We start from the raw sequence: 14028 nt of genomic DNA, 5'->3' as shown, positions 1-14028 counted from the left end.
GGCTTTCCGCACGGCCCTAGTGCCGGTCAAGTTAAAGGGCGATTCTACAGGAAGCGAAAATGGACAATTCCATTTCTGAAAGGCACACTTCAATGAAATATTTGCTCTCGTTATGATTTTACACCACAATAATAAGAAATCCGCTCAATTATTTTTGTTCAGTTTACTTGTTTTTATTTTTAAATTAAATTAGAATGTATGATAATGCTACCTGCAGGTGCGGTAGTGTCCATTAAATGTTTAGAATGTCCCACCCCAAATAATGCAACACCGAGCGGGAAAATGGTTTTCTTAAATAAAAAAATATAGATATTATATTGAGTACTGTCTTCCCGCTGCAGTAAAATGGTCCGTGTCTCTTTTGGTCATTGGATATTGTTCGGAAGCAAATATTAACTATGGGAAAACGACTGGTTCTTTGATTTTCATTTTAAAATATAAAGAGCAAAATTTAAATACAGCTTGATTTTCTCGTTCTCGTAACCGCAGTTGGGTTTCCAAGCATGAGACACAAATGGAAAAATAAAATAAAAGTGTTAGCCATAGCATAGAAATCTGAAATTATTATGTACGTTTGGTGTGCACAAATCATTTAGTGTGCATAAATGATTTCGTGCAAATGATTTTCGGTTCACAAAACTTGTTCCTGGGCATAAATATTTAAAGAGACGGTGTGGAGAATGCTTTGATTTTTCACTGGTCATCCATTTTAAAAACTCACCATGAATTTCAATAATTGGAGAAAAAAATGCTTCAATCTTCGTCGTTGCCACTAGATGGCACTCAACTCGACACAAGTATTTAGAGCTTATGAATTCATATTCTTTTTTTATATATTTGTGTGCCCAACTAGTCTTCTCTACATTTTGTGAACACAAATTACCATTTTTTGGGTATTTATTTTAGTACTCTATGCACATGAATTAATATTTTTGGGGTATTTTGTGTAGTCAAATCAGTATTTCATGTGCACAAATTAGTATTGAGCTTACTGGAATTATTTATTTATTTTTCCCCCCCATGTCATGTAGTGTCTACGCACATGGGTAACCCAGCACTCCAATTTCCAACAAAAGCATAAAACGCACACAAGGTTGTAAACATAAGGGTTTGTTCCAATGAAGTGTAGGCACATGCGTGTGTTTTTCAATATCTTGCAGAGACATCTCTACAAAACAGCACTTCTGGTTTCTTTTGAAACACAATCAAAGTCACCTGATGCACTCAAAGGGGAACACGCAGAACAAGTGAAGTCGATTGTAGCAGTTGTGGCACTGATCTGCTCCCTGACCGCCAGCTTTGCTTTGGCATGCGAGGGGGGCGTGAAGGTGAGTGGGGGGATTACACAAAGACAGCAGCATCGCGAGCTCTTTGGGGCGCTGCGTTGAAGCGCTCTCGGAAACATGAAGCCCGAGCGACATCGCTGGGCTCGGTCGGCTACGTCATCTCGGCGGCGGCGTTGAAGGGAACGTTCACGTCTCGTCGCACGCTTTGGCCGGCTCGTCGTCGTCGTCGCCGCTGATGGACTGCACGTCCTTGCTCAAAGCGCCGGTCTCCTTGGACGTCTTGCGCTTGGAGTCGCGACTGGCTTGCTGGGAAATTTGTGGAAAAGAGTGTTCAAAACATGCACACAGAGATCATCTTAAAAAATGATAAACATTTCAACGTTAAGTATCATAGTTTTTTATTTTTGTTGTTCATCAAGGAAATGGAGATGGTGAAAAATACAAAATAAAATACAGGAATCAACCGCCACTTAGTGGAGCGTCAGTGTTTCACAGAATATATTCATCCAAAAAAATAAATAAATAAATAATCCAGCCAAATTGAATAAAAACATCAGTTGACTCAGAGGCTTTGTACGCACTCACGGACACATTTAGCATTCATTCGAAAGATTTGAGAATTAAAAATGTGCAATTTCTGCTGCTATTTTACTTTTATTGTTGCTTTTCCTTTCACGAGATGCCTCGTTAAGGCACAGCTGCGCAGTCCAAGCAAAAATTGGCCCTTTCAAGAAAATAACGTTTGGTTTATCTGTGTGAACGATATTCGGTGTAGGCGAAAAAGTCTTACATCACTGAAGGAGCGTCTGGTTCTCCTGTGGTGGTTGCAAACGGCGCCGGCGGCGGTGGTGACGCTCTGCTTGCCGCACTGAGTGCCCGTGGTCACCATCCTCTTCTCACGCAGTCCCGCCTCGAACGCCTTACCTGCCGGATCGAGTGAGGAAAAAGAAAAAAAAAATGTTTCTTTCGCCATTTGCCTGAGCCGCGCACATCGCGACACGCAAAACTTCTTTCATCAACTATTGAGTTGGTTTTCTTCAATGCCTGTCTTATAAATACCTTATTACTTGGAACAAGTACTTTTTCCACATCTTGCCTCCCTCACACATATCACGACTCACATTGTTTATCATTGCAATACACGTGATTTAATTCAGCTCATGAGCACAGTCTGCAAAAGCCTGAAAGAATGATGAAGATAAAAAAAAAAGGGGCGGGGCGGTAAAAATTGTCCTGCCTTCCTACTGCTTTCCCGCATTGTACTCACTGGCAAAACTGAAAATTACAATTTGCTTGGTTTCAAATGGGATCAACAATGAGTTAAAAGGCCCTAAATGGCCCGTGGGCCTCAGGTTGCTCACCACTGCTTTCCACGTGACGTTAATAGAGTTTAAAAAAACACAGCAAAACAGAGGTGGTGGTGGGGTGTGAGATAGAGATAGACGGTCCGGGTGTGGGGGGAGGGGGGGCGTCGCTCTTACTGTTGCCGACCGGCAGTGGAGCGTCCACGTCGGTGTTGGTGAGCCACGTCGACTCGGTGTCCCTCGTCCAGCTCTCGTGGTACCTCGGCTCGATGATGGCGTCCGCCCGGCTCCCCCCGCAGCCCATCATCCGCCACAGGTGCGCCCCAAGGCGGCCTGGGCCCACTCACGTCCTCACGCTCATCCTGCCGGAGCCTTCGAGCCTCATGACGCCGTCGCGCTCGCGGGGGCTAGCAGGGGAGGGCACGGTCGTTGACTCGTTCGCTGCGATGATGCGGGTCCCTCGGAGAGCATCGGCTGACCCGCCTGACCACACGCCGTGCGTCATCCGAGCGGAGGAGGGAGGGGGAAGAGGGGCGGGGCCGAGTCAACCCGCTGACGCTGATTGGCCAAGCGCTCGGCTCGTCAATGTCGTCATCGCGATGTGAGCGAGTAAAAACAAACTTGACAAAACCTGAGAAATTCTCGACAAATCGACATTATGAAGGCGCTGGTCAGCTCATTAGTTACAATATAAAAGTTATGTTTTCAATATTATTACAAATATTAATGTCCTTAAATGGTAAAACAAATTTAAAATAAATATATTTCTCTTGAAATTTGCACTGCAATGAAACGGTATCGATTCGTTGGCTGGTGCTTCCTCACTAGCATTTTTTTCTTGTTTTCAGCTTGTAAATGTTGAAGAAAAAAGAGCATTCAAGTTGTCTTTCACATGACAGTTATTATTTCCACATTTATTATTTTTTGCTGCCTTTTTAAATACGATTCCATTCGAGTGACATTACAGCAGCCACGCAAACGATGACGACCGATCAAATGTACAGAATTAACAAGAGCGCACAATCAGCAAATTGATTGCTGCTTTAACCAGGGGACGACGATGATCAACATCTAACGGAAAACAAACACGCTAAGAACACACGTCACCGTCAAATCAAATCTTCGCCATCACTTCTGAGGCTTAAAATAAATACTCTATTTATCATATACGTCTCCATTTGTGCACCATCAGGATGATACTGGAAGCGACGATAGAAATGCAGGATATCGACGTCTTTGTATGGAAGGTCGCACAGACACAATTCAATCACTTGGAATTGATCCCTCCTGATTTTGGAATGTGCACCGGACCAAAAAAATAAAAAAGTTTGCCAACGATGAGCGGGGAGACGAGGGAAAAACAGGGCGGGAATGTAAAAGCGTCGCGACCACGACGGCGCAATTAAACTTTGAAGTCCAGCAGGTTGCAGTCGATCTTGTAGTAAACGTACGGGTAGTACTCCTGCTGGCTCAGGTTCAGACCGGGGATGTCCATGGAGGCCTACGAGGGACAAGAAAAAAAAAATAAAGCTGTGAGAACTGGAATTCAGCCAAAATGGCTGAATTCCTATTCAGACTTTTTTTTGTCGTCGTTTTTTCCCCCCAAACTTTCCAGGCCGCTTCCCCGAAATCAAACGCGCGCATGTTCAGTCGGGTTGCCACAATTGGTGACTTTGCGGGCATGTCGAAGGCCACCCAAAAGGCCATCAAGGCGGTGTTTGACGCAAGCCGTCGCCACGGCGACGCCGCTCGGCTTTTATGGGAGGTGAGCCGCGTTTGTGTTGGTTGTTGCGCTCACGTCGATGATGGCAGCGCTGCTGTCGAGGTGCTTGTAGAGGTCGTAGAGAACCTCTCGCAGCTTCTTCATGTTCTTCTTGTTGGGCTGCAGCAGCATGGCCTGAAAGTTCACCGGGAGGCCGTACCTGCGAGCACCGAAAACATTTCACCGCTTAGCGCGGGTCGGCACGTGCAAACAACGAGCGTCGCGCGTCTTTTTGCGCCATCGGCCGCCGGTCCGTTTGCGTGCCGGCTCACCTCAGGACCGACTCGACGAACACGCGAAGCGCTTTGATGTGGATCCACGCGATGAAGGCCTCGCTAAAGTTGACTTTGAGCCACCGCACCAGCGGACCCTAAAAACGGAGAACAACGGAGACGGTCTCGGACCAGAGCGTGCGTGCGTGCGTGAGCGCGTGACGAGAACACACAAACTGCTTCTTCTTGTCGGTGGACAAGCGCGTCATCTCCTCCTTGTCGGCCTTCATCTCCTCCTCGTTGTACTGGAAGTCACGCACGGTGAACCTGAACACAAACGCACGCCTTCGCGTCACGTGGTCGGCCATTTTGTTGGCTTGCGATGGGATGGAAAGTTTCTGGTGGAAAAATTCCACGGCAAATTAAAAGCAAATACTCCAAATTGCAAACATTCTACGCAAATTCTGGCGCTAAAGGCAAATAAAACGTATCGCAAGTATGAAACCATTTTGCTTTGTCCTCAACAGCCAGCCATGAGAAATCACCAGTTCTCGTTTCCCACAAGCAGGAATGTGTTTCGCACGCTTACTTGTTTTCCCGAGCCTTGTGCTTGAAGTCGTCCACGGCCTTCCGGAAGAGCGTGACACTAAACAGGCCGCTGTCGTTGTCCTCGAACAGCAACCTGCAGAGAGCCAAGCCGGTTAGCGTGAGAAGCTAACGTAGCGGCCGGCGTGACGCGCGTGACGGCTAAAGTGTCTGGAAACGTCAAGGGCCTACTTGGTGGAACGCGGCACCACCATCTCCGCCAGAGTTTCGTACGTCTTCTGCCAGTCCACAAAGCTCGTCCTGATGACGAAAAAAAAAAAAAAATAAAAAAATAAAGCTTCATTCATTCCATTGGGGAACAATGCTTTGAGATGTTTTGAGTTCCGGCGCAAATGAGTCCAACACGTGCACCTACTTGGGAACGACAACCAGCATGGTGACCAGGTACTCCGAGTCCAGCACAAAGTCGTCTTTCTTCACGATGTCCGCCAGACTCCTGGTCAGCAGGCTCCCCCTGGTGGACGTGATGAGCGTGTTACGGTTAAGTCGCAACGTTGGCAAAAGGAAAGAAAGTCGCGGAAACAAACACTGACGCGTTCTTCCGCTCCAGGTTCTGCAGGTTCCCCTTCAGGTTGTTGTAGGCCGAAGCGCGGGCCTTCAGGTCGTTGTCGATCTGCGTCGCTTGCTGGGGAAGAAAAGTCACAAAGAACGTACAGAAATAAAATGCCAGTAAGACATTCTTGCAATGAATAAAAACATGAAGGAATGACTTGATAAAAGTTAAAAAATTAAATCCATTTTTGCCACAATTTAATGAGCATTTTACAGCTCCTTCTTGTACGTGTGCCTTTTGCCACCAGGGGGCAGTATAATAATGACAGAGAGTAGCAGTATAAGGAAACACACAATAAGCAGCAGCAATATTCGTCATTCTTCACACGGGATAAAGAATACATGTCGGCGAGCAACGAAGGCAAAGCGTCCGAGTTCTCCAACCCACCTTGGAGACGATCTCAGAGATGTTCTTCAGCGACTGCTTGATGGGATACTTGGCCATGTCCCACTGGAATCTGGTGATGTACGTGACCAGGTCCACTAAACAAACACAACGAGGCACCATCGACACATGCTTTGAGAAGAAGAAGAAGAAGCAAGGGAGAGCTCGCAATGCCTTACATCCGTTGGCCAGCAAGTTCTCCTGCACTTTGTCGCGACTGTCCTCGAGCACGTCGGCCATGTACTGAGCCACTTTCTTCACCACGCTGTAATCATCCAAAAGAGGAAAAATATCTCAAAAGTACCATCTTTTTCAAAAATCAATTTTGCATTTGATTTTTTTTTTAATGTCTCTTTAATTTATTGTGACATTATTTCAATGTAGCCATTGGTCACAATATTGGACGCAGAAATCTGCCTTCACTCGGCTCACGCTTCGTTTTTGTCACCTTTCCACAAACGTGTCCAGCTTGGCCAGCTCGTCGGACAGACCCACCAGGACGTCCAGCGTGCCCACCTGTCGCACACACCAAAATCAGTGCTTCAGCTTTCCAGATGCCACGTCCGCATCATGCTGCGTGATGATGACTGGCATGTGAGCCACTGTGATTTTTTTTTTTTTTTTTTACGAGTTCATTTTGGTCACCTTGAGGTCGGGAATGTTAAACTTGGTGTTTGTGGAGAGGCTGTTGGCGCGCGTGGTGGCCACCATCAGCTTGTCCCACGTCTGCTGACACGTTTTCTCACCTGGCGCCGAGATCAACCAGAATTCCGTCATGGCTGCTGCTGTTGCGCTTTGACGAGGCTTCAACTAACACAAGAGGAGCGCTGCAGTGGTTGGGCCAAAAACATATATTAATGTATTTTATATGAAATAATATATATAAATAGTCATATATATTTTCGAAGACGAAATATTTAAAATGGTATTTTTAATCACATTAAGTAACTCGCTGGCCACAATATAAGGAACAGCTGATGCACAAGAGTTGCACAGGCCAGCAAACTTCCACAACAACAATATCAACCCAAAATAAGCACTACATGTGCAAAGGTAGCTTTTATTTCATTTGATATGGCATCGCAATATCTTCTGCAAGTGTACCTAATGTTATGTTCCTTGTGAGCAATTTCAAATCCACGTGACACGACTTTGTTCCCCTTTTCACTTCTATTATTATGTCTCTCGTTACATTCTGCCTTTGCAGCATGGTGATGACGTCAGAGAGGAGCGGCTGTCATATGACCGTCATACGCAGATGAGGATATTCAACATATCCTCGACACATTTCTGACACAGAAATAGTCGGAAATAAACACATTAACACATGAAAATGGTGCGTGACCAATACGTGCTAGTTGCTATTAGCATGTAGCCGCGTCACGACACTCGTCGCCGTCCTTACCGAAACGTTTATTGTCTTCACCGTTCGCTGGACTCGGTGCGATTCAGTCAAACAGTCGCAGATTCCCATTCATATCACGGAAAACTAATTAATTAAACGGATGATAATTGCGTCGTTGCGACTCCGGGGTCCTTCAATTCAGCGGAGCTAGCATCTCTGGTCAGGTGATTAGCGGAGAGGGCGCGCGCGTGCGCAGACATCACCTTGCTGCCTTCAGGGACCGAAATGCTTTGGTGAATTTCAAGTCCTTGTTAAAGAGTGGGATGAATACGTATTCGGGTAGTTCTATGATTTTACGATTTGAATTTGCTACTTTTTATTGGGGCAGGAATTCATGTTTTGTAATGTTGACGTGAGATGGAATGCTTATATTTAAAAGCATCGATGCGAATGTTTTGAGTGCCAGCGAGATTGACTCAGCGGTGCCGCCCTCTGGTGCAATTGAAGTATTGCAACAAGGAGATTACAACGTTATTTTTTTTTCTTTTGTATTCGCTTTGACACTGGTTGCTTCTTTTAATCTATTACACATTTTTGTAAATTATTTACGTTTAAAATAGCTTTAATTGGACTATTTCTTGTCCACAAAACGATATAATGATAAAATGGAGAGTAAAGAAACTAAACCCACGAACAGGATATGAAAACACCTTTATTTTGGTATGCCACCGTTAGGGAAAGACAGAGAAAGGGATAAGGGGGGTTTTCGCTTTGGGAACTGTTCCCTCAAAAATACAGTAAAAAAAAAAAAAAAGGAGGACTCATCTGTCAGCAGGAGAGAACACATCTGAACATGAACATATTATGACACACTGTAGCCTGTAAATGCCCAAGTGTGTGGTGAACGTGTTTTTCTTTTCTTGAAGTTGTCATTCCTACAATTTTCACATCTTTTTTTTTTTTTCAAAAAATATATATATTAAAGAGGGAGGAAACTAGGTCCGGAAGCCTGTTGAAAAAGGAAGTTGCAACATGTCCATATAGGCAGATACAAAAACAATTAACTTAGTTATACGTTAGCATTGGGGAAAACTAAATTGTGTACATTTATATAACAAAAAGTGGGCGTGGAAAGCTTTTCAGTCACCTCACCACTCGGAAAGAATGGCCACATCTAGTGGACAACCAAAGAACTACAACCACGTGACAGTTGGAGTAATGTCGACGTTACCCTGTTACAATTAAAACTCCAGTGAAGGACCACATTTTCGTGGATTTGTTTTTTTAACTTACCCTTTAGTTGCTGAAAAACTGGGAGCTTCATTTGGTCAAAAGTAGGGCTTTGCCACCACCTGGTGGCACTTCTAGGTATTTACAGCACAGTGCACTTGTTTTCTTGGGGGGCGGTGAGCATCATCGACTTGGAAATTTCTGCAATTTACTGCAAGGTTCAGAGGCGAAGGTTCACGGCACCCCGGCGTGGCAAACGACTTTGTGGCCGCAAAGACGCATAATGTGCGCACAAAACGCTCATTTGCGGCCACAAAGTAGGCAAAGATGAACAGAAACATGAATGTAAGATTTTGTAACCTATCCTCCGTGTTCTGCCTTTGTGCTGTAACTGACGAGCACCGAGACGCCACAAGATGGCGCCAAAGGCCAAAGTAGTGCTTTGCTGCCATTTTGTGACCCGGGGAGACAGAAATTCACAACAAATTCCGAGGTCATGTCGGGGGGCTTTGTCAATTATTTTGCTCCATCGGCACCTCAGCAGCTGCATTGTCATCCCCGCTTCGGTCCATCGGTTCAAGTGCCGCCTCGGTGGCACGGGCCGGTACCTGCGGCGGCTCGTCCATCTGCGTCTCCCTGGACTCGACGACCTTCTGCTCGGGGATGACGAGCGGGTGCTGCAGCCGCGCCAGCCGCGCCATGTCGAAGCCCATGAGCACGGCGGCGGCGCTTCCGCTGAAGCTCTTCATGCAGCGGATGCGCTTCTTGCTGAAGAGCGCCACCAGCTCCGACTTGCTGAGCGACAGGCGGCGGCACAGCTCTTCCGTCTCCACGCGGCCAACGTACGGCCGGGCGTTGAAGTAGCGGGCGATGAAGTCACGCCGCTCCTCGTAGCCGCGGCGGTCCTGCGCCGTTGGCTCGAGCGCCAGCTTGACTTTGGGGTCCGCCGGCATTTCGGGTTCCGGCGGTTCCTTCCGGCGCACGGCCGCCTTCTGCTCGCGCTCCCGCTTGTTGATCTCGATGACCTGCTTCAAGGCGGCCTCCAGCCGCTTGGTGGATTCCAGCTGCTCGTCGTTGTGCTGCGGCGGCGCTTTGGGTGGCGGCGGTTTCACCATCACCCCTTGCGGCACCTGCAGGAAGTAGAGGCCCGTGGGCTGGCGAGGCAGCGGCAGCGGCAGCGCAGGTTTGGCCACGGGCGGAGGCGGCGGCGCCGCCATTTTGGGGACCTGCGGCGGCTTCGGGGAGCAGCGGCACCGTTGGATGTGCAGCATGACGGCCTGCTGGGTCACCTTGCCCGTGTAGACGCCGTTGCAGTAGATGCATTTGAAGGCGTCCGTCTTGAGGATGGCGTGGATGGTGGGCGCCACCAAGTGCTTCTGCTTCAGGTGCTGCAGGTACTTGGACTCCTCGTGGAACTTCTCGTTGCAGAAGGGACAGCAGGAGGCGTTGACCTTGACGGGCGCCGGGCAGACTTCGGAGCGACTGCTGGGCAGCAGCTTGACGTAGATGAGCTCCAGCGAGCTGGTGACCAGAGCCAGGTTGACTTCGCACTCGCCCAGGATTTCCTGCGGCGCCTCGGTGGTGACGTCAAAGTACGGGAAGAGGAGGCCGGCGTTGCTCTTGGTGTAGATCTTGTAGTTCTGCCGCAGGAAGTCGCAGTACATCTTGCCGCCGGGGTTGTGTTTCTTGACGTGCTCGGCCAGCTGCTTGACGGAGAAGAACAACGTGGAGCAGTAGAGGCAGCTGAGGCCGTGCAGCAGGTGCTGCAGGACGCTGCGCTCGGAGAGCAGCGCCTTGCACGTCAGACACTTGATGGTCTTGTCGGGCATCTTGCGGAGGAACGCCGCTCGGCCCGCCAGGCTCTCGGCGCGCGCCGCCGCCAACTTGGACGGGTGGGCGACCTCGATGTGCATGTCAAAGACGTTGCTCGGGAAGAGTTCGTTGCAGAGAGGGCAGGTGATCCACTTCTTGGCCTGGTTGGCGGGCGGCTCGGTGGGCTTGGCGGAGCTCTGCGTGACGGGCACGGCGACCTGGAGGGGTGCGAAGGTGTACGTGGGCATGCCGTTGATGCGGTTGCCGGTGGGGATGAGGTGGCTCAGCAGCGACTGCGAGGTCAGCATGGTGCCTTGGAGAGTCACCTGGTTGGCCGGCGGGATCTGCACGGCGGCGGGTTTCGGTGCCGGGATCAGGACCTGCTGCGTTTGAGGCGTGGCCGCCGCCGCTGCCGCCGGGGCCGGAGCCGGAGGCTTCACGCCGGGATATTGCACAACCGAGGATCCTCGCAGGGAGATGGTGGCGCCGGGCTGGAGTAACCCTTTGGCCTCGGCGCTCGCCAGCTGCACCAGCGCCGAGGCCTGCGGGGGCAACAAAGCTTGGTTGTTCCCGGGGGCGCAGATCAGCGTGGCGCTGTTGGACGCCCCCGGGAGCTGCTGCAACGCCACCACCGTGGCGGCGCCGCCGGGCGACCCGTTGCTGGGCACCACGAAGGACTTGCTGTTCATCGGCTTGGGGGCCAGGTTGGGTAACGTGACGTAGAGACCGTTGCCGTTGGCCGTGGAGATGGGCCGTGGCGTCGCGGCGGGAGCCGCCTTGTTGTCATAGATCAACGCCTGCACCTGCGAGCGGAGTGACAAAGGTTGCTAAACGTCCGGTACCACTGGAGTTTTTGAAATGACTTTTCCATTCCGACTGTGCAAATTCCCAGACTCTTGCAAGCCTACCTGCGTGCTGATGCTGTAGTGCTTGGGGTCCACCAGCAGGTGGTGCAACATCTGGTCCAGGTTGCCCGTGTTGACGATGCACACTTTGCAGCAGTACAGCTTGGCGTTGGAACCCGCGATCGGGTGCCGGTAGCCGATGAACTGCTCCGCCACGCACTCCATGTGCTTGAGGATGATGTGCTTCTTGACGGCAAAGACAGACTGCGACGGGTACGAGCACTTCCTGCACTTGTAGCGCTCAATGCCTCGTTGGACTGCCCCAGCCGCCGCCGTCGTCGTTGCCGCCGTCGCCGTCGCCGGCGCAGCGGGCGCCACCGGCACCGCCGGATCGGTCGCACGGCCCGAGTGGAAGAGGAGGATGTGCTTCTTGACGGCGCGGGGGTGCGCCACGAAAATGCAGCGTTGGCAGGAAGCGAGCGAGCACAGGCGCTGCAGGTACTCGTGGCAGCGCGCCACGTGGTTGCGGTAGTGGTAGATGTTTTTGGACGAGTACTTGCACATGACGCAGCACATGTTACGAGAGCGGTAAGGCCACTGTGGAGACACGACGACAAGCCAGTTAGTCGTGGCGAAACACTGACGCTAAACGCGGCGCTAAAGCCAGGGGCGCATTTCAAAAAACAAAACACAAAAAAACCTGGCGACTCAACAAAAAAAAATCCCCAAAAAACAACAAAATGTCATTTCTTTATTTGTTTCTACAGCGTGCTGAGCGGCACGTGTTTCAAAGCCTTCACATCTCAGACATTAAAGCGAATAATATAGAATAAAAATGTTTTGCATTGGAATGCTAATGCTAACAAGAAAGCTACACGATTCCTCGCTAGATGTCAACCCTCCGAGATTGTCCAAATCGCTTCCTGTCAGCCAGTTACGGAGATCAACAAGTTTTGCTCTTACTCGCGTGGCCAACGTTAGCGTTAGCTTGCTGTGACATTTCGCATCAAGTGCGTTAGCTGCTTGCTCAAGTCACCTTCTTGCGTAGTCGTCCGTTGTATCCGTCGGTGAAGTCGGTCCACTCGGTGCCCAGCAAAGGATCGTCTTTCGCCAAATCTTCCTCTGCGTCCGTCTCGACATTTGTGCTTTCCAGCTCCTAAACAAGTTCAACAACGAACAGTGAAGACTCTTAGTTTTGGAGTTGAGGTAGAAACAGACACAAACGGTTACCTTGAGAAGGTTCTGGCAGTCTTCCAGGCCGATCTCGCTCAGGACATTCTTCACCGCCTTGCGCGCCTTGCGGACTTTCTCCAAGTTGCTCAACGGCAGTTGATACATTCTTGCTCACGTCCTGCAGACAAAAGAGGTTCACGTGTTTAACGCCGTTCCTTTGGCGAACGTTTCTTGGATCAAGCATTGCCGCGCTAATTCGTAGCATGTCGATTCATCGACTTCCTGTTTGACCACCGACTTCCTTCTTTTGACTGCTTTTAGAGCAGTGAACGAGTCAAACTCAATTATTGGAGTGAAAAACGGAAGTCGTTATCCTCGTTGAGGCTGGATGTAGGATTGATGACACGGATTGCGATTTGGAGTGAATTTGAAAAGACACTCATGTGGCCTCATGGGCCAAATTTCAATTTAAATCCCAAATTAATCAAATAAAACCGAAATGTAAACATTGTAATGCTAAATAAATAAAGGATAAATAAAATAGTGATTTGGTCCGAATCATAAATACGATATTTCAAAACACTAAAATCTATAAAGTAAACGATAAAAATGATTTTCATGCAATCTCGCTGTTCGCTTGGTATGTCAATTGTTTAATTTTTAAGTGATTGTCACAATTTAAAAAAATTTTAATGACAGATGTATTTGCATAAATAGTTTTTTCATGACTTCTGTGTCAGTCAATTCCACCAAATCTGAATTTAGGTAGCATGTTGAATTTTTTTTTTTTTTCTTGTTTTATGAAAGCGTCCCATTATAACTTGTTACACCATTGCCCCCTCGTGGCTATGAGCGGTATAGCTGATGACTTCACGGCCATCTGATTTAAGTGCTCGAATCTTCCATGACCAGTCATTGTCAATGAATGAAAAGCATTTCCAATGAATAATTCCTTACTATTATTCTTTAACTATAAATATGGAGGCTGACCATTATCAGTTAATTGACATGAAATCTGATTTAACTTGATATGTGTGTAATGAGTGGCGACTGAGCATCCCGAATATATAAACAAGCGTGCGCCAGTGTTGCGTTTACGTGCGCGTGATTGGGCGCTGCGATGACAGCATCACGCCGGGTCACCCCCACCCCCCCACCCCAAACCCCGCCGCAGCCGGCGGATGTCTCTACCTGCTCGGGGCTCCGAGCTTGGCTTCGTTTCCGCTCGCACGGCGTTCGCCCCACTTCCTCCACTCGTCCCCCAGCGACAACACTCGCCAGCACGCCGAGTTCTCTCCCTCCGTATTCCTCCGCCGTCGCCGGCACGCTCAGCCGAGCCGCATGCCGCGTGTCGGTGCGGCCGCTCGGGATTTTAAAGGGCGTCGTTCGCGAGCCGACGACGAGAACATGAGCGATTTTTCTCACGGCTTTTTGTCCCCTTTCTTCGCCGTTACGGAAAAAATGGCGCTCAAGTTCAGGATCTGACGTAGGAGCTGTCTCATTTGCATCCCACACA

The 14028-nt window shown here is 49.1% G+C and overlaps 3 protein-coding genes across 4 annotated transcripts; all 3 read right to left on the bottom strand.

Annotated features, from left to right (window-relative positions):
• Positions 1-800: 800 nt before the first annotated feature.
• On the bottom strand, positions 801-3115 carry LOC148321943 (brain and acute leukemia cytoplasmic protein). Its single transcript, XM_088318529.1, has 3 exons — positions 2768-3115; positions 2077-2210; positions 801-1592 (listed from the first exon to the last, which is right to left on the bottom strand). The coding sequence occupies exons 1-3, from the start codon at positions 2895-2897 to the stop codon at positions 1473-1475; spliced, it is 384 nt and encodes a 127-aa protein (XP_088174655.1). The 5' UTR covers positions 2898-3115; the 3' UTR covers positions 801-1472.
• A 368-nt stretch (positions 3116-3483) lies between these two features.
• LOC148321942 (V-type proton ATPase subunit C 1-A) lies at positions 3484-7732 on the bottom strand. Its single transcript, XM_088318528.1, has 13 exons — positions 7513-7732; positions 6753-6934; positions 6556-6623; positions 6287-6372; positions 6111-6205; positions 5704-5795; positions 5526-5624; positions 5342-5410; positions 5154-5246; positions 4798-4891; positions 4625-4722; positions 4389-4512; positions 3484-4091 (listed from the first exon to the last, which is right to left on the bottom strand). The coding sequence occupies exons 2-13, from the start codon at positions 6882-6884 to the stop codon at positions 3993-3995; spliced, it is 1149 nt and encodes a 382-aa protein (XP_088174654.1). The 5' UTR covers positions 6885-6934; positions 7513-7732; the 3' UTR covers positions 3484-3992.
• A 414-nt stretch (positions 7733-8146) lies between these two features.
• Positions 8147-14011, bottom strand: adnp2b (ADNP homeobox 2b). Of its 2 annotated transcripts, XR_015839413.1 has the most exons (6): positions 13704-14011; positions 12570-12690; positions 12376-12495; positions 11403-11936; positions 9061-11297; positions 8147-8942 (listed from the first exon to the last, which is right to left on the bottom strand). XR_015839413.1 is itself a non-coding variant. In XM_088278619.1 (5 exons), exons 2-5 carry the CDS (start codon positions 12675-12677, stop codon positions 9195-9197), a joined length of 2865 nt encoding a protein of 954 aa, XP_088134745.1. In that variant the 5' UTR covers positions 12678-12690; positions 13704-14011; the 3' UTR covers positions 8147-9194. The 2 variants fall into 2 exon arrangements, 1 of the variants encoding a protein (XP_088134745.1); XM_088278619.1 differs by having other exon boundaries at positions 8147-11297.
• Between the last annotated feature and the right edge of the window lie 17 nt (positions 14012-14028).

Source organism: Idiotropiscis lumnitzeri, chromosome 16 (assembly GCF_059441095.1).
Source record: "Idiotropiscis lumnitzeri isolate Australia: NSW breed Sydney's pygmy pipehorse chromosome 16, RoL_Ilum_1.0, whole genome shotgun sequence".
Lineage (NCBI taxonomy): Eukaryota > Metazoa > Chordata > Actinopteri > Syngnathiformes > Syngnathidae > Idiotropiscis > Idiotropiscis lumnitzeri.
The sequence above is the reverse complement of the archived record's forward strand: the minus strand, read 5'-3'. Positions and strand labels throughout refer to the sequence as shown.

Excerpts from the sequence above, each read along its gene's own strand:
- LOC148321943 (XM_088318529.1), bottom strand. The coding sequence starts at position 2,897 with ATGATGGGCTGCGGGGGGAGCCGGGCGGACGCCATCATCGAGCCGAGG. Across the intron at positions 2,211-2,767 it reads TCCACTGCCGGTCGGCAACA|GTAAGGCGTTCGAGGCGGGA; the intron begins GTAAGAGCGACG and ends TCGATCCGGCAG. Across the intron at positions 1,593-2,076 it reads CCAGACGCTCCTTCAGTGAT|CAAGCCAGTCGCGACTCCAA; the intron begins GTAAGACTTTTT and ends CAAATTTCCCAG.
- LOC148321942 (XM_088318528.1), bottom strand. The coding sequence starts at position 6,884 with ATGACGGAATTCTGGTTGATCTCGGCGCCAGGTGAGAAAACGTGTCAG. Across the intron at positions 4,723-4,797 it reads CCGACAAGAAGAAGCAGTTT|GGTCCGCTGGTGCGGTGGCT; the intron begins GTGTGTTCTCGT and ends CTCCGTTTTTAG. Across the intron at positions 4,513-4,624 it reads TTCGTCGAGTCGGTCCTGAG|GTACGGCCTCCCGGTGAACT; the intron begins GTGAGCCGGCAC and ends CGGTGCTCGCAG.
- adnp2b (XM_088278619.1), bottom strand. The coding sequence starts at position 12,677 with ATGTATCAACTGCCGTTGAGCAACTTGGAGAAAGTCCGCAAGGCGCGC. Across the intron at positions 12,496-12,569 it reads ACTGCCAGAACCTTCTCAAG|GAGCTGGAAAGCACAAATGT; the intron begins GTAACCGTTTGT and ends GAACTTGTTTAG. Across the intron at positions 11,298-11,402 it reads ACTACAGCATCAGCACGCAG|GTGCAGGCGTTGATCTATGA; the intron begins GTAGGCTTGCAA and ends CTCCGCTCGCAG.